The sequence below is a fragment of the Phoenix dactylifera genome, chromosome 5 (genome assembly GCF_009389715.1).
Source record: "Phoenix dactylifera cultivar Barhee BC4 chromosome 5, palm_55x_up_171113_PBpolish2nd_filt_p, whole genome shotgun sequence".
Taxonomy (NCBI): domain Eukaryota; kingdom Viridiplantae; phylum Streptophyta; class Magnoliopsida; order Arecales; family Arecaceae; genus Phoenix; species Phoenix dactylifera.
In genome coordinates, this window is record NC_052396.1 from 8379672 (window position 1) to 8399434 (window position 19763).

General features: G+C 37.7%; 2 protein-coding genes across 3 annotated transcripts; both read left to right on the top strand.

Annotated features, from left to right (window-relative positions):
* Positions 1-7865: 7865 nt before the first annotated feature.
* Positions 7866-12202, top strand: LOC113462942 (probable alpha-1,6-mannosyltransferase MNN10). Of its 2 annotated transcripts, XR_005511976.1 has the most exons (6): positions 7866-8735; positions 8809-8841; positions 9212-9302; positions 10837-11097; positions 11675-11832; positions 12017-12202. XR_005511976.1 is itself a non-coding variant. In XM_026805925.2 (5 exons), the coding sequence occupies exons 1-5, from the start codon at positions 8211-8213 to the stop codon at positions 11767-11769; spliced, it is 1005 nt and encodes a 334-aa protein (XP_026661726.2). In that variant the 5' UTR covers positions 7866-8210; the 3' UTR covers positions 11770-11913. The 2 variants fall into 2 exon arrangements, 1 of the variants encoding a protein (XP_026661726.2); XM_026805925.2 differs by lacking the exon at positions 12017-12202 and having other exon boundaries at positions 11675-11913.
* A 1921-nt stretch (positions 12203-14123) lies between these two features.
* LOC103710374 (probable alpha-1,6-mannosyltransferase MNN10) lies at positions 14124-19006 on the top strand. The gene is made up of 5 exons (XM_008796063.4): positions 14124-14642; positions 14728-14760; positions 14972-15062; positions 18207-18467; positions 18602-19006. The coding sequence occupies exons 1-5, from the start codon at positions 14193-14195 to the stop codon at positions 18703-18705; spliced, it is 939 nt and encodes a 312-aa protein (XP_008794285.2). The 5' UTR covers positions 14124-14192; the 3' UTR covers positions 18706-19006.
* Positions 19007-19763: the final 757 nt, after the last annotated feature.

The following is a 19763-nucleotide window of genomic DNA, read 5'->3' on the forward strand; positions in this document are numbered from 1 at the left end:
ACGAATACTCTTAGATGTATGGTTTTCTTCCGGGTCACTGAATCCTGTCTTCAGTTGAGCTATTTTTCAATATAGATAGACTATTAAGTACAAAAGATAACGCTTGCTGAACCTCACCAGTATGTTTGAATTTCCCAATGTTGTCATCAACAGTCACGATTCAGCTTGGAAATTCTAAGAAGATATTAATATCTTTTGATCTTAATGAGCTTGATCAAAGGCATCCCCTATAGTTCAACTTATGACAACCCAATAATATGAGTGATGCTCCAACACTAAAAAGAGGATGTAAATAATGTCCTACTCTCTCTGAAATTTCAAACAAGTTGGTTCGCTTATAAAACTAGTTGAATATTTAGGTCACCTGTTGTTTATGTGCGAACCATATGGCTTATAAATCTCATCATAATTTAAGCATTTAAAAGAACTTTTTTTGTTTATAACAAAAGAAGCCCGGCCAAAATCACATCAGGGCAGGATTTGAATCCATATCATCCCGATCAACATCTAATAATTTTGCTAATTGAAATAGCTTCCTCGACCCAAAAGACTTGTATGCTACAGTTAGAGAAAGTTATGAATTGTATGAGCTACTAAAGAATCTAACACAACTCCTTATTCATCCATAACTCCATGTCTAATTTCCCTGATGCTCCAACCTTTTATAGCAACACAAATTTTAAAACTAACAATTTTTATCTTTATTAACAACTACTAGAAATTGGAAAATAAAAATAAAAAATAAAAACTGTAAGCTTCTACTCAGACAATAGCATGCGAAGGAGGAAGATAGACGAATTACACAATATTAACACATTATCATTGTACTAATGAAACTAAAACTTCACAAGATGCTATTAATTTATCAGGTTATTTTGTCGACCATGGCGGCGTGACCTGAATAGAGTTGAATCGGTGTAAAATTAACTCGATAATATCAGTCAAATCTCATACAAGACCGATACTTGCATATTCTAACTTTATCCCACTATAATTACTTAAATATTTATAATGTGCTCTCACCTCATTCTAGTTTGACCCAATATCTAATTCAAAAATATAACTTTATATTGAATATGTTAAAATATGACTCTTCATTGACCAAACTTGTTTTTAATTTCAAGCACATCATGTCTTAGAAACTTTGTGATCATAACAATGTGGATATACAATCTAAGCTTTTCTGAACTTGCCAAACTATGATCCCACTCAAAAGTTTGGAAGCACACCACATTCGGTCAAGCTCTTTGTTAGCTGAATCAGACTAGCATTCATTTACTCCTAGTTAGTAGCCTTCCTTGACCAAGTAGCTTATCCAAGCTCGTGACATTTCTCACATGGGCGGCCATGGTGCCAGAATGAGGAGAAAAGCTGAAGGGACTCGGATTCTGGTTGCCTTCGTTCATTCCCCCCACCAGCTCCAAGCAACGAATAAGATGACGAGCCAAACAACGCTTTCTTATGGACGGCTTGCTTACGTAGGATTCTAACAAACTGCAGCTTATAGCTAACAATTAAACCTTAACCTTCACAAACTCGTTATTGTCACGAGCGGTGATGATACCCCGGGTAAAAACGTAAAAAAAAATCGTCGCGCCGAGTTGCTCAAAGTTGGAACTTCTCGCCGAAAAGAAGAGACAAAATAAGCGGGAGCGCCGATCCGGGAACTCGCCGTGCCCGCGGATGCGGGACACGTGTGAAGCGATATCGGCTACGGCGATCGGCCAATGGGAATAGTCCACGACGCGGGGACGCGACAAAGGGCGTGGACCCCAGCGTCCACTGCAACGCGCGACCGATTCCGCTTTTCGAGGGGTACGTGGCGGCCTCGGAAGGGTTAGCGTAGCACGTCGACGAGCCTGAGGCCGCGCTGCTGGCACGTGTGCCGCGAGCGAGAATCTCGATGCGGTCCCAGGCTCGAGAGGTCGGCACGTGTCAAACCATGGGGGGTGATGGGCTGGCGATTTGGATCAAACTCCTCCCTCTAGCGGCCCCCCTCGCGGTCTGGTGGCCGTCGGAACCGGATAGGGAGGGATGTGGGACCGCGGAGGAGGCCAGACTGGAGGTTGCGGCGGCTGGGGATGGCGCAACAAGAGAGAAGACACGTGTGCATAAATATGTTGGAGGGGCCAGCAGAAACATCAAACGAGGTGCTGCCGCGTGTGCTTCGGCTTGCATATCCAGAGAGCAATTTATGTCCTATCCGCCGCTCTCTATCTTTACAAATATAGATTCAAGTTAAGCAGAAACAAATCGAAGATATTTGTTAAACGAGTCAAGTTTGATTTTAAAATTCGGAACCATCGAAACCACTTCGATCTATTAAAACAATTTATTCTATTTAATCTAATTTAATATATTTATTAAATAAGTTAATTAAGAGGGATGGGTTAGGTTATTTGTTTAACAAAGTGGTTGAACTCAGTTTTGAATTTTTAACTTGTTTATTTGATCAAATTGGAGAATTAACGAGCATCCTCTTTGTCTTGACCCCACCAAATCATCTCAGTCTTTCCAACATTATTTGATATTCTGTAACACCCCTTGACATCTTGGCCTTCAATAGATATAATTAGATTTTGAAAATGTTAGAAAAAAAATTGCCACTAATGTTGTGGGATTTTTATCAAATGATTTGTGAAAAACCCAATGATAGAAATCCATATCTATTTGGTAAAATTTAATTATTAAGAAACTTTCTGACTCTCTTAGACCAATGTGAAACCCAATATCGTTACTTATGAAAATCAGCACATTAGGCCTTTACATCATTTTTATTGTATGATCTTTTTCCAAATAAATTTTTCTCATCAAGAAGTAAACTTTCAGGGCTCGTTTGGTTCGCGGGAAGCATTTTCCCTCCTAGGAATATGATTCCTGGAAAACAAATTCTTAGAAAGAGAATGCCTAGGAAAGTACTTTTGGCATATTTGGTTGACTATGGAAAAGTGACAAATTTCCAAAGTACTTATGTTTGGTTGGCCATCCACTTTTCTGGAAAAGTTATGTATAATTCCTATTATGCCCTTAATAAAAATTAGGTCTTTAATACTTCTTTAATGTTGAAGGGCCTTTTTGGAAAAAAAATAAAAATAAAGTGATTCTCATCTCATGGAAAAGTAACTTTCCCATGTTTCTAATGGGAAAGACTTTTTCATGAAATGTGGGAATCATATTCCCATAGAAATACAACTTTCTCATCTCTCTCCTTTGAAAACTCCAACCAAACAAGAGGCATCTCATTACTTTCCCGTTGACCGCACTTTCCCCCCTTCTTTTCCTGCGAACCAAACGAGCCCTCATAGAAATATGAATGATGAAGAATGAAAGGAGTGAATGAAAATACTCCTAGCTATATATCTACACATTCATGCATGTAATATCTTTTCTTTTTTCTTCTTTTCTTTTTTCACTTTGTTTTCTCTATACATTGATACATCTCATTTACCTTCTCCAAATTGATTTCTATTTGTTTATTTGGTATTTTCTTCTTCTAGTTATTGTAGTAGTTGCATGGTTATCTAGCAAGAGGTTGAAAAGATCAAGAAGGCCATAGGTTGGATTGGCAAATAATGACATCATTAACAATTGATTATGATGACTTTATTAGATCATTAATAATCATTAATAATAAGATATACACGAAACATTGCCGATAGACATGGAGGTTGGAGCCATGAATTTCATTAGTCAAATGTCCATTAAAGTTAAAGAATAGAAGATTAAGACTGTCATGACCACAAATTCGTTGCCCCCAATATGTAATCTTGGACTTTATCATTACCTACTGTCTAAACCAATAATATTCCCATAAGGTGGGAGCCCTTTGATGGCCACTTTGTGGTGTCTATAGTTCAGTGGAAAGGATACAAGTATAACATTGATTTTTGGGTTCAGGTATTGTTGAACGAAAAAAAAAAAATCAATATAACCCAAAATCGAACATACTTATTTTGGTGGAATATGAGCACAATGATTTCAGGATTATGTAAATTGTGCCATGTGCATTGTTTCTTCATCACATAAACAGAAATCACGTATGTTCCACTGCTCAAATGCCATGCTTTGTGTTCACAATGATAAAATATCTACTTTCCAGCATAGAGGACTCGAATCCAATGCTTTTGTTCTACTCTTACTCTTTTCTCTTTTTCCTTCTTGCTCGTTATTCTCCTTCCCTCTCATAACATAATGCATCCCTAAATTTTATTTTTATTTTGCTCAAGAAGGCCTCGTTGATAGCTCCTAGGATGGACCATGCAAGAGGTGACCATGATTGCCATTTGTTGTAGTCTAAATATTTCTTTTTAGAACTCGTTGCTCTAATTCACTAAGTTGTATATATTACTCTATACGAGGGATTGTTTAGTTTAAATTTCTCATGGATTCACATCAAGTATATTGGAGTTGCAAAATATAAGGTCGAGGTTGCAAAATATATAGTTATGGCCTCCGAAAGTTTGGTATGTGATTTGGCTCCTCATTCTCTGTATTGGTTGAAGTAGGGTGCAGCGAATTTCATAATTCTCTTGGATTACAAGCTTGGCTGTCTGCTCTGCTAGATGCCTTCGTATGAAACTTCAAATGGACTTGCACCAAAGTTTAGGCCCTGGAATATTTATTTGATTTGTTGCTTCGCGTTTTTTTTTTCACACAAGAATGGAGGAAGTGAGAAACTTCTCTCAAATTTTATTAAGGATCAAGCAGTGTATAATATTGTAACAACTCAGGACCTCACCCAAAATGGCTAGCCGGAAGGTATTATTTGGGTTCCTTGATCCTGTATAAGTACCCAAGATCTACCCAGCGAATAACCGATGTGGAACTAAACACACACCCGCACGGGTCCTCACATACTCCTCCCGTTCAAGCCCCGACGTCCTCGTCAGGCTAAGGGTTCAAATCTAATCACAAACACCACGATCGGTCCGTGGTCAATCGCAATGGATCTGTGCTGCAGTGTTCTCTAGTGCACATAAGTTATGAGCTGGGTCCGCTCTAATACCATTTGTAACAACCCAGAACCTCACCCAAAATGGCTAGCCGGAAGTTATTATTTGGGTTTCTTGATCCTGTATAAGTATCCAAGATCTACCCAGCGAATAACCGATGTGGGACTAAACACATGCCCGCACGGATCCTCACAAATATAATATACAAAGTGGAATTAGAAGGTTGAAAGAGCGGGGGGGATTGCACCTGGTCCCATGCTATATTTGCTATATTTGCTAACTAAAAGCCATGAGCAGCTGGTCCCATCTACTTCTCATATCTATCTTGGCTCCCTTTCACCTCCAATAATAAGGTGAAGTTAAGGTGTCAACTACTATTGTTGAGGCATGGGGTAATAGTTGCCCAGATGGATCTGGAAATGGGGAATTTGAGAAAGAGGTGGGAGACACATTCGGTGGAGCAACCACAAAGAGGGCTACTGGAGATCACCATCCACCATTTTTTTGCAAGGACTTTGACTTCTACCACATGAAGACTTTGACTTTTTCCGGCACCTGAATCTTCAAAATAATTTTATAGAAGCGACAAAGGGTACCAGTTCTAAGAGTCAACGCTAAAGATACCTTCTTTACAAAAGTTTTGAACATCAGCAAATCTAGAAGGCTGAACAGCTGAAAACAAATACTGGAGTTGTTAGAGCTGACCCAATTCAAAGAAGGAGAGAGGCCCCATAAATGATTCCTTGAGTTGCTTCATTAAAGAGCTTTTTGAACTTCAGAACTTAGTGGATGCCCTCTTAAATGATGGCTTCAATAGCTTTAATTCTAAAGGATTTCCATTTCCATTTACATTCCGGAGATTGAGGACAAGCATGGTGATGGAAATCCCCTTGTTTGATGCAGCACGAGTAAAAAAAAATAAAAGCTGGCGTACAAGCTGTGGGCTGATCAATTTACGACATGGTTTTTTTTTAGGTTTATTTTTTTTCTTGTAGAATGCTCTTCCAAGTGCTCCTCATGGTCATCTGAATCATTGAAAGGATTATTGTGGCCATCCCTATCAGGTGAAAAAGATTGGCCTACAAAGTATTGCTTAACAAGATTGACATGATAAGTTCTAGGTTCGTTTTGGTTTCAGGGTACAGCGCCAATATTTCACCTTGGCCATTAAAAATAAGCACGAAGTTGATTATCGTACTTCAAAAAATTTTGAAAAGAACGATATGATTATTGTCAACTCGCCTAAATGACCTCATGGCCACATTTGATTGCCGGATAGCTTTTATTCTTAGAAGAACAAAGCATTGTTTTGTTGCTGCTCGGTTAACCTGTCACTCTTGCTGAGATTACAAAAAGAAAAATGCTTGAAGATATAGATATTAAATTAATAAGGAACATTTTTTCTTAAATGGATAAAATGCTCTGATGCTTGATCTTGAATGGCTAAGTACTTGTCTCACGACAAACAACAGCTCACTAGAATATTTTACCTTGCATGTCAATTCATTTTCTTTGTAATTAAATTAATAGTTATGTATATGTAAGTGAGAATTTGTTTTAAAAGAGTTTTTTTTTTTTTTGCATACATATCCTTCTAAATATTAAAACTTACATGAATACTCTTTCAAAATTGATATTTTTATATATACTCTTATAAAATACTTATTTTGCATGTATAGCTTTCAATTTCTTTTTTTCTTGCATATGTTCCTATACCATCTAACGCCGTCAAGAAATTAGTAGTTTAAAATTGAAATGATCGAACTACTCTTAATTAGTAGATATGCACAAAGAAACATTTATAAGAGTATATATGGAAATAACATTTTGTGAGAATATTTATACAATTTCACATATTTAGAAGGGTTTATATGCAAAAAAAATTAATTTAATTTTTTCTATTTTAACTTGTTTTAACACTCGGATTAGATGACATGAGTACATATGCCACGAAAAAAAAAGAAAAAGAATGGTATATATACAAAATAAGTTTTTGATGAGGGTATACATATAAATATTAATTTTGAGAGAGTATTGATCATGTAAATTTCAATATTTAGGAAGATATGTACAGAAATTTTTTTTTAAAAAAATAGATGATCATAAAATATGATTCTTTATAGAAAAAGTTTTGTGAAAAATAAAGGGCATGTTTTGCATGACCATCATTGTCAGGTTTTAAGACGGTTACTTTTATTAGAACAGATTTTACAAAAACAACCGAATAATCATTTTTATAAAATTCATTAATTTTTTATTTTTTAACCTATTTTGCTAAAACATGTTAACTAATAGCCCCAAAGAAGATATAGATTTAGATGTATATAAGAAAATTGGTGATATTTTCAAAGAAGAAAATTGACAACTAATCAAGTTGTTGAGTTGGTAAAAAAACGATGAGTTTATCTCAAGAGTGGGATCTTGAATAAAAATGGCACCAATAGCGAACATAACATGACTAGTGACTTAATTCGTTCAATCTAAAATTTCAACAAGATCATGCTTGTAAAAAGTGGGTGCACCTGATTAATCCGAAATATAAATTGAGTTGATTAAATCAAGCCTCAGATTTACCAATCTTGATATAAATTAGTCAAATGGTGCAACTAATATAATTATTAACCACCATACAGTCAAAACATCCTGCCTCAACTTGATTCCTGCCATTCATCTACTTGATATGAAAATCAATCTTGTGCAACTGACATGCCTAATCACTTAGATCCACTTGATCTTATTTATCCATGAACAAGATTGTGGCTTATCTCTTCACCTAAATACTTCAGTCCATCCACAAGAAAAGATCAGCTAGAATTAATATGTATAACTTTGCATACCTACTCCTAGAATTAAAAATACATACATAGCTAAATTATTAATGTATTGTTGTTATTATCTCTTCAGTCAGTCGATTTGTTGATGATGGATTTGGTGGTGGCGGCTATCCCAGGTGGTGACAGAGACCTTCTTGACTTCCATAAGCAAAGTATAACACGGCAGCCTAAGGTTTCTTGCAGAGAATCTGTTGACCACTCGAGAGCATAGAATAAAAGAGAAAGAACCCTAAAAATCAAGAAGAAATGGCAGCCTAACGTTCTTGTTGGGTTCCATTTGGTCAGCTTCTTCCACATCCCAAAAGAGACATGAGAGAGGTCGTCTGTTTCTATCCCCCTGACCTTTCAGCTCACACCGGCGCCACCTTTGACGTTAAATTTATATGAACTAAACAAAAGAAGGTGAAGTTAAATTGCAAACTCCATGCAAAGAATGAACCTCCAAAAAGCTTCAAAGCCTCGAAGCCTAAGCTCTCTCCAGCTAGAATTCTCTCCCAGGAAACCTCCGATGGCTCCGCGGCCACGCGTCCGGTGGACGAAGACCCGGCATGCGAACCGCCGGCTCTGGCTTCTCCTCTGCGTCGCCTCGCCGCTGCTGGCTCTGGCCACCCTCCACGCCGCCGCCGCCGCCCTCCGCCGGGCCAACGCCTTCGGGCGGCGCTGCGCCCCGGACGCCGTGGAGTATTCCGGCGAGGCGGCGGCGGGTTTTCGTCCGAGGATAGCGATGGTGACCTTCTCGGCGGAGGAGATTGGCGGCGGCTCGCGGCGGTCGTTCCGGGGGGTGATGGAGGCGGTGGGGGAGAATAAGCGGGCGTACGCAGGGAGGATGGGGTACGACTTCATCGACGCAGGTGGTCTGGTCGATCCCAGCCGTCCGCCCAGCTGGAGCAAGATCCCTGCCGTCCGATCGCAGCTCCCCAACTACGATTGGGTCTTCTGGAATGACGCCGTGAGTAACTTTCCCGTGCTCTCTTCTGGAATCATCAATTAGTTTTAATTTATTTATTTACTTTTGTTTCCAGGACACGGTGATAACGAATCCGGATATATCCTTGGTAAGAGCGTATGATACCTTCCTTTGATGACCGCCCTCAGTTTTTTTAAGTTTTGTTATAACTTTGGAAAGCCAAAAGCTTTGTGACACCTACCATGGACTTGATAATTTCTCAAGCCATAGAATGCAGGCTAGGCAACTTAAAATATAAGTCATCATATCAATCTTTCATGTCACACAAGATAATAAACTTTTCATGGGACTCAATCAATGTCTTGTAGCATTGCTTGTAATATTTTAATTGATGATGAGGATGATCCTTAATTTAGACTATGACATATTCTTAATTACGAGAGTTCAAAACTATATTTATAAAAAAAATATAGTTATTAGGAAAGTATGCCTAATTTTTTTTTTTTTGGTTATTGAAGGAGAATATTTTGAATGCAGCAATTGGGCATAGTGATCTTCGAGCATCTCCGGATTTGGTAGTAACCGAGGATTTCAATGGAGTGAATGCAGGCAAACCATCCAATATCATGAGTTTTTACCTCTACATACTATATTTTTTTGCCATTTCAATTTTGACCCCTAGCATTTCTATGAATGTATGTGTAATGACTTATATATCTGCATAATATAAGCATGTACTACACAACTACAAGATTTTATTTTTGCGTGAAAAATTGGATTAGATGAGAGTTTTATGGCACTTCGATTATTGCAATCTCAGTTAAACTATCATGTTTAATTGGTGTGACTAGCTCAACAAAACATATACATGATACAACTCAAAAAATATTGTAGCCTTGAAACCATTAATTTGAGTTGCGGCCAATTTGACCACAGGATAAGTCACTACAACTAGGAGATTTTTGGCAAGTTCATTTAAACCATACCTATCAAACTATGTTAAAAATAAATTGTATAACTGGCTCACAATCACTTACATGCCAATAATCTAGGTACAAGCGTTGACATGAATCCTCAGTGATTTGGAAATCAGTGCTTTGGAAAGTGGGGACTTCTAGGTCTGCTCTTAAGGCCCAGGCAATTTAGCTACTCTACTATTTTGTTGTGGTTTAGCCAAGGCAGCTTGGAGAGCTATGATTAAATTGTCAATGTTGAACATTTTACATGACATTTAGTCCACATGAAATAAATAGTATTGTACCTTGAGGGAGACTCAGCTATGGTGATCAACTGAATTCTGGGGGCAGACAAGTATGATGATGGTCATTCCCTTATCTGGGAGATGCGCAGGATGGCTCAGATGATGGGCGAGTTTCAAGCAACACACGTATTTAGGGAGACGAACAGAGCAGCAGATTGAGTCACCTCCTTTATAGCCCGGCACTCCGAAAATTTTTTGTGGATGTATGTATCAGACGCTCCTACTCCTTTGTCTTTATTGCTTTCTCGCGACCTGGCAGGTTGTAGAAATGTTAGAACTATATGAAATGAGTAGCCATTTTTACCAAAATAAATAAATAAATAGTATTAGAATATATATATATATATATATATATATATATATATATATATATATATATATTAGGCTTAGAATTTAAAGGCTTAAGCTTTTAAGTAGAGTCTTGACATCTATATCAAAATCTCTTATGTTGAACTTCATGTCTTCCTAATCTTTATCACAACTATTGGACTTATGTGCATTTGAGTTCAATTTTTTCGAAGCATTTGGGTTCAATTTTTTTTCGAAATGCGATTTATAGAAAATTTAATTAAGCATGCAAATTTTTTAGTTAGCTATATAATATTCATCCATGTTAAATTCATCACAGAGCTAAGCTTTAATGGAAAGAGAATTTCACCTCTAATCTTTCTTTAGACATTTTCCCACATTTTATTGGAGGAGAAATCTATGCATTGTATATTTATCAAACATACTTGCAAGTTTCCAAGTAATACGAGCAAAGCCTACCATATTGTAATCATCACTATCGATGCCTTCTCTCAAGTGATCACATCCATCCATAGCTTGCATCACATGCATCACGCTTGTATATTTTACTAGTTTGTATAATTTCTTTTACAGGTGTCTTCTTTTTCCGGCGATCAGAGTGGAGCGAGAAGTTTCTGGACACGTGGTGGAATCAAACATCGTTCGTGCTTTTTGGGTCCACGATAAGCGGCGACAACACTGCGCTGAAGCACCTCATAAACGGCCTCCCTTCGGAAGAGCTACAAGACCACGTCCGTACTGTACCAATGCAGTGCCTCTTCAACTCCTATCCTTGGTTACCCATTTGGAAGAATGCCTACCGTCTGATCTTCTCGCCTCTCAAGACCTGGGAAGGTTCTGACACTTAATTTCCTGCCGGTTTTAGCTAATGAAATTCTTTTGCGAAAACAAAAATAGCTGACAAGGCCGGGGTGTCAGCCATTACGGGCATAAGCTAGCCTGAGCCGTGTATTACGGGCTAGAGAATTTATACTTGAGGGTGATTTGCTTAGATTTAGAAAGGCACTGACGGCGTAGATGGGTGCCTGCTCTTATTTTAAGACATCCGGGCCATGATTAGTAATGGCATAGCATTCCAGACCAAGCAAGTTTTCAGAAAGGCCAACGTACCACGGACTGGGTGGTTTCGTATGTGACCAATCATTCCGAGTATGCCTTATGAGTTGGAGAGAGAGAGTTGCCTAGAGTGCACTCGTGATTTGGTGTTTTTTGTTTTTTTTATAGAATATGTCCGTACTAGAATGGTATGAATCGTTCGTTAAAATAAAAAAAAAAAGGTTGAATCTTTTACCATTTTGTCCACTGAGCAGCGAAGATGCAGTTGTTTTCCAAGAAGAAAAATGGATTGCAACTGATCAAATGGTGACAATTGTTTGATCTGATTTGAGTTCTGTGATTGTTTTGGTTTCAGGGGCGTACTCTGATGGGGACTTTATGGTGCACCTTGCGGGCTTAGATGAGAAAAAGAAATGGGCTGCCAGGATACTAGGTGAATTGAGAGCTTAGCTAGAAGGTGACTCATATGCACAGAAGCACATAAATTTGCAAGCCGATGTGTTTCTCAGTTCAGTATGTTCTTGAAATTTAAACTATTTATTTCTTGTAGATGAAAATTTTTAAATTATATTTAACAATCCACAGTTTCTCCCATATTCATCACATTAGTCTAAGTGCTTGCGAAGTACACGTTTATAAAGAATTATCAAATTATTTATTTCGTGTAAATTATTTTTTTTCTTGTATAAACATGTAGGCTCATGTGTATGGGAGTGCAGGAAGGGCGTAGTTCGTTACTGATTGTTATTCAAGCCATAGATTCGCCCGTTGTGGAACTGTTGTAATGTTTCTTTGCTTTATTATCTACTTGCAAGTGCCTGCGAGGCTCGTATAATTGTAGCTTTCATGGAGAACTTGACTTATTGAATTATTGCCAGTAAAATCCAGGCTGAAAATAGGGAGCTCGGATATGCTTTGAGTTGAAGAGATGAATTGGAAAATGGTTGTAGTAGTTGAGCTCAAATAGAGAGGCTGGCGCTAGCAATTTGACCTGAAAATAGAAAAAAAAAAGTTTGTTTGCTGGAGTTTGTCTGGCAGGTACTCTCTCTGATGCTTAAGCGAGATAGAAATTTTGGAAAAAATAGTGGAGATTCGAAAGAATTGAAGAGTGGGAGAGAGATTAATAAAAGTGTATCTGAAGATCCTACTGGTACTATTTATACAGAGCGAGAGTTAATGCCTATAACTGAGTAAGGCGGAAGGGCCTTAATTACTTAGCAACGGTTCGCACGATTGTGCATGTCGCGGATCTCAACCGCACAAATCATACGGTAATCTTGTAGTGCCTTCAATGGACTTTAACTGCTTTTAATATACTTTAAATTGGAGACACGTGGTTTGCTGCTGCTGGGCGGCCGGTCTACTTAGGTCGGCACGATGGTTCAAGTTGGCAACTCAGCTAACATCGAGGTCAGTAACCCAGCTGATATTTAAACTGTAATTGAAAAATTAATAGGCTATGACTGAATTTCACCAAATGAAGCAATTGGGTAAATTTAGCCACCACTGGTCACACTAGATGTACCATAATCTGTTTCATGTCTTCTTTAACATTGCCCCTCCAAATTAATCAACTATTCTCTCCCATGCTTCCATTGATAACAAATAAAGTTGCATAAGTGAACTAGGTTAACTTTTTCAACAAGCCAAATCAAGGATTATGAGAAAATACCTGGGGTACTTTCAACATACCTGCAATAACTAGCAATTTATTATACGCTGACCTAATTAGTTCCCAGTTTGGTGGCACATCACAGCACCAAAAAGAAAAAAGAATACAAGATCTAGTTCTTAATATGGATTAGGTAGACTCCATCTGTAGACCAAATAGTATGGAGCATGGTCGTCATCAATGAAATCATTGTGAGAACCAGCGCTTGGAAAGAACATTTATATCAACAAAAATACTTGTAAAGAAATGATGGCCTCTTTTTAGTGAAACACGTTTAAATTGTGAGAAACAGAAAGCGAGAAATGTAATCATAAAGTGAAGAAAAAAAAATATACTAGAGGAAGCACGTGGAAATTAATGTAAAGAAATCAAAGGGAATCGCCATTTAGTGGGTGGCATCCCAAAAGATTTCTCAAGTTGCCCGCAATTTAATTTTTTAAATATATTTATAAAAAAATCCCTTCTTTCAATAGTTTTTAACTCCCCACTTGTAGGAAAACAAATAAAAGATTTAAAATTTTTATTTAAATAGACATAAGGAGTGGAAGCAGCATCTTTTAATTCAAAATTTTTATTTATTTTATTCTACTAACAACAACAAGAGAGAACAACAAAATTTTTATTTATTCAAAATTTTTATTTATTTATAATTAAAAACTGCAGATATAATTGTAATTATTTGCTTATAAGGTCAAAGAGATTAATAACCTGTAAATAATCTGCTAAAATATCATTAAACTATCATTAACTTACTATAACAATAATTGCTACAGCAACTATGTCACTAGCAAAAAAAATAATATCATAATAAATTACTTAAATTATTACAATATATATTATCATAATAACTAGTAATAATTATTGCATAATATTTGTTATATGAATGTTATTATAATATTATATAGATTATACTAAGTTCAGCAAGATATTATAATAATAATGAAATAAAATATTATGATCATAAGTTATGTTGTTAAATAATTATTATGATATTATAACAATAATTACTGACTGTTTCAATGTATTTTTTTTACTGAAATATCCTGCTTGAACGAGAAACGGTTTCCCATCTCAGATTTTAAGCCAAATTTCCTATCCAAACCTTTTTGAGCTTTTAAGGGCTAGAAAAGGTAGCACGTCAAACTAAACTCAGCCGCGGACGCGTAGACTTCCCCCTTCTAGAAATCACTCCAAGCCTCCGATGGCTCCGCGGCCACCAGTCCGGTCGACCAAATCCCGGGGCCCCAACCGCCGCCTCTGGCTCCTCCTCTCCCTTCCGCTCCTCGCCCTCGTCTCCCTCCAAGCCGCGGCCGCCATCCTCCGCCGCGCCAACGCCCTCGGCAGGCGGTGCGCCGCCCCGGCCGTCGCCGAATATTCCGGCCGAGCCCCGCCGGATCCCCGCCCCCGGATCGCGATAGTGAGCTTCTCGGCGGAGGAGAATAGCCGCGGCGTCGGCGGTGGCGGGCGGCGGTCGTTCCGAGGGGTGATGGACGCGGTCGGGGGGAATAAGCGGGCGTACGCAGAGAGGATGGGGTACGACTTCATCGATGCAAGGCGTCTCGTCGATCCCAGCCGTCCGCCCAACTGGAGCAAGATCCTTGCCATCCGATCTCACCTCCGCCACTACGATTGGCTCTTCTGGAACGACGCCGTAAGTTTCTTGTAATTCGTCAATTAAATGCCCATAAAATAATTTAAATTTAATTAAATTTATTTTTTACTCTCTATTTTATTAGGACACGTTGGTGACGAATCCAGATATATCGCTGGTAAGAACGTATGACTTTTTTTTAATTTTAATTTATAGCATCAATTAGGCACCGTAGGATCATAATCTCACGGTGATCGTTTTTTCGTTTTCTTATAATTTTTTTATTTATCTGATGAGGATACTTCTGTATTTAGATAGTTGCACCTCTTTGTCTGAAGCTAAAAGTGGAGGATAGCTAAAAGTTCTTTTCTTTTTCTACGAATTTTTAGGAAAGTATTCTGAATGTGGCGATTGGATACAGTGATCTTAAAGCTTCTCCTGACTTGGTGGTAACTGAGGATTTCAATGGGGTAAATTCAGGTAATTCTTTCACCATTATTATCTTCTCTTTTCCTTTTCTTCATTCAAAGTATGTATGACATGATAAATGAGCCATACTGAAGTAATTACTAGTACATACCTATTTTGTGATCAAAAGGAAAAAAAAAGAGGGAAGGAGACCCTCCTAGTATAAATTACTAGGACAATTCTATTCAATGATTGGTGCTCCATATAACTGCATGCAATATGTTGTCCACAATCTCCTAAACACATTGTCACTGTTGTTATAACCGGAGCTGTGGTGGCATCAAGGACTGCTTTAGTTGTTTTATATGCAGTCATATGCGACACTGTAAAATAACATTGTTCATCAATTATTAGAATTCAAATATTTAAGAAATGCACCATCTAATGCTTAGAACTTCCTCTTTTTAAAAGGAGGGGGTGTGATGATAACAATCAAATAATGCAAAATGGCCCATGGGGCTCGCTAATGTGCAACCTCCCATCGGAGGGGTCCAACTTATGGAAATTTCAAGAATATATTTTACCAAGCAAGATTTTCATAGCCATGCAGCCTTTGCTAAAAAAAATGAAGGTGTTTTATTAAAAAATGTGAAAGAGAAAAAGAAATTGCTTCTCAGCCTTGTATTTTCCGATGTCATTTATCAGGGTCATGAATTAGTTGTCTAAGTTGCTCTCAGAACATTTCTATGTTACACGCTAGCTAGCTGTCTTATTTTTCTTCTCAGGGTTATCAGTAATCCAAAAGGTGGGTATTTTAGCAAGCTTATTCCTATAATGCGATCAACTTGTAGATTGGGAGAGATTACAGGTTGTACCGCATCCTTATATCATTCCTTTCAAGTCTGATGTGTAGTGGGTCAATTTAGGATGAGTTGGATCAGGCTCAAGTTATTATACTCCGATAACTTGGAATCTCAACAGGATTTCAAGCTAATCTAAGATATCAGCCAACATGAAGGCCTCGGAGCTCTTAAATTATTATTTACAATTTTTAGAAACAACCCGGTTGGCTGAACAGTTATCATTTTATTCATTGATTTGAATACTTACTGATTTTCTCAAGAATATTTCTTTGGGTGCTCTGGAGACATTTTGTGGGGGGATTTTATTATGACCAAGACACTTCACCTACTCCCCTCCTGTCCCAATGCTCAAGCTAAGGGCAGTCTGGGAAGGTACCATATCCTCCACTAACATGGCCTTGGAAGTTAACTTTGGCTTGATGGGGGCTCTCTCATGGTGATTCTAGGTTGATTATTAGTTGGCTATCAATGGCCCTGGTTATTGCTAGGTTGATCATTAGTCCTATATCGAGTCCCGTTAATTGATGGTTTTTATGGTTCCTATTTAGAAGACATATGGGCCTAGCCAAACCTGAATTGACTTCAAATACATCCCATACTTATTGTGAAGGCAGGGGGCAGCTGGTTGGATTGCAAAATTTGGTACTTATGCTCAGGATAGTATATGGAACAACATTATACCTAGTAATATGTTTCTTTAGAGACATCCAACATAATAGGAATGATGAAATCGTCCCTGTGCAAGGATAACTAGTAAAAATCAAGAAACATCCTTTCTTTTTAAAATAATTCAGGGGGCTTGCCACCTGTTTTTCAAAAAAGAGGAGAAAAAAGGGATATTCTTCATGATGTAAAGTTGATGGAAAAATTGTATCTTCCAACCGGCATTGAAATTCTGCCACACCTCAAAACAAACCAATGTCTAATAACATGAGTAAAATTTCCAGTCTAGCTACTGGGTATTTGTGCACGGTATAACTCTAGTTGGAGGAAACTTTTATAATTGGATATATGGCAAACTTTTATTAGTTTTTGAGAATTGTAAATTTTTAACCTGACCTACATCCTTTTTTTTGAGATAATACCTAGGTTCTTTATTGGGCATGTAAGATTTTTCATGTATTCAAATAGTAGGAATTCCTACTTTTAAATATTTGCCACCTATGAATTAGATGTTTTTTTTTTTGAAAATAATGGTGGGAGAAGCATCTTTAAAATTGCTTAAAGAAACAAAACCGCACCGCCAACTTCAAACCCAGACTAAGATCTGTACAGGAGATGGGTTGCAACCACTGGCCTAAAGTATAGTCAAAGGAAATTTTTAAAATTTAAGTTATTCAGGATACAATACCGTGTTGATGAGGTCATGCGTCTCACTTTCCTTCTATACATGCACATGTTTCATTTCCAGTGGTACAGCTCACATTCCTTTCCTTTGTATTCTATTCTTCTTTTTTCAATGACAGATACAACCTTCTCAATTAACTCTTTGATACTGAAGAAAGAAATACACAGACTAAATCAATGTATTAGTGAAATGCTTTTAACGTGTTTAATAAATACGATCACACCTGTCTGCTAGATACTCCTTTTGCATAGCTACATGAATCACATGTCCAATGTATTTGCATTGTTGCATCAGTTGAAAAAGAATAATGTTACAAGGTCCAATTTTATTATCAATTTTTTTTTTATGCCATGAGGGAATTGATGCTTTGTGTTACAACCCTATTGTGAATCACATTGATCCATGAATAGGACCAATCTCTCATGAATTGTGGCATGCCAATTTTGAAAATGAAAGAAATATTTAGTGCTAGGTTAGGCCCTTTAATATTATTTTATTTTTTTAAAAATATGGCATGAAAGCCACCATCAGGATTTGAATCCTGAACTATTCCCAAGTGAACCTGTTGCTCGCCAATCTTGCTTCCTCGATAGCTATGAGCCATTGAATTATTTGCTTTGGTCACAATGCATATCGCGAAACAGCTTTTGAAAAATAAACATAAACTGGTGAATTTTCCTTATGCAAGCATAACTATTTCAAGAAAAATAAAACATAAACTTAACTCTGACTGTCCTTTTTTTCAAATTTGATGAATAAAAATATCCTCAAAAATTACTATAAAATTATAAGCTAAAAGAAATCATGGAGTAAATATTCTAATACACAACTTTTCATATTCCATGTTTTACTTAAACCCAAACAAAACTCAATCCTTTTCTTTTTTAAGTGAGTGCCCAATCAACTAAAACAAAGGTCATGATTAGAACAGAATTATTACAAAGAGAGCTATTCAGTGACTTCAGTCTCACCACTTAACTCTTCTTTTGCTGCTGGCCTTCAAAGGAGTCTTCTTCTTTCGGCGATCAGAGTGGAGCGAGAAGTTTCTGGACACATGGTGGAATCAGACATCATTTGTGCGCTTTGGGTCGACGTTAAGCGGCGACAATGCTGCAATGAAGCACCTAATTGATAGTCTTCCATCCGAGGAACTGCGAGACCATGTCAGGGTATCACCAATGCAGTGCCTCTTCAACTCCTATCCCTGGTTTCCCACTTGGAAGAATGCCCACCGTCTAATCTCCTCACCTTTGACAACTTGGAGAGGTCCTCACAACTAGCCTCCTCGCTCCTTGGAATGCAACATTTACTTCTTTCCTTCATTGCATCGGCTGTGGTGCCTGGTTAACCGCTTAGAGCCATTTGATCTGATTTGAGTGATGTTGGTTGTTTGGTTTCAGGAGCCTACTCTGATGGGGACTTTATGGTGCACCTTGCGGGCTTGGATGAGAAGAAGAAATGGGTAGCCAAGATACTGAGGGAATTGAGAGAAGGTGGAAGGTGATTAAATTTGGACAGAATCATAGAAGAAAGCTTTTGTGCCGACAGCTCCAGGCTCAGTCGGTTCAAAACATAAACCATCTTTTTCTTCAGCCATTCACCAAGCGATTGTAATGATTCAAACCCTGTCGCTCTGTTAATGTTGCATCCTCTTGTATAATTACTTTGTATGATTGTATCTTTACCATTACATAATGCGAAAGCTACATCAAGCTTTACATGGCAACCAAATTCATTCTATCTCATTTTTGGTGAAAAGAAAATTTTATCATTTAAGTGAAATGGAGACCAAGCATTTCTGAACACACAATTACACTTCTGTATTAGTTGAACTCTTTGCTGCAGAGAAAAAGGAAGTATAGAAGTTCAGCTGAGAGTTGGAAACAAGAACTATAGTTATCCTTCTGTATTAGTTGAACGCTTCCATGTTGGCTGCAACTTGACAGCGAGAACATTGATCTATATACTGTAATTTAGCTATAGTGTTTGTGAGTCTCATATAAAGTGGCTTCCATAAGAGACTCAAATGGCAGCCATTTGTGCTGCAAATAAGTTGCATTTGAACAAGGTACTACCTACAACTGATTTCACCATGCTCAGTGATTGGGCTAATTCACTAACCATGGCTCATCATCGTACTTTGTTGTCATCGCTCTTGCGAATCCTCTTCACAAAGCTCCTTCTTGCTGCTTCCCTGCCTTCCCTCATTGCTTCGTTCGATAACAAATGGAGTTTTAGGTATGTCTGACTTCTCAACACTCCATCATCCATCGAGACTAATTATACACATGCAGTGCACCATAATGCTATCTGCATAGTTGGCCGTCAACCATTCTATCACATTAGGTCCTAATTTGTCCTCATAAATGGTGGCAGCTCATAGTGGAAAAGTATAAGATGGAAACCCTAATTAGGGCAGAATAACATCCATTTGGAGGCCAAATAATTTGACACATTGGAACTATATCATAGGATTCTTTAACAAATTTTTTGTGCCAAATTTTCGAATATTTTGTGTTCTCATTACCATGGATGCATTTATTCTCGTATTAATTAATTCAT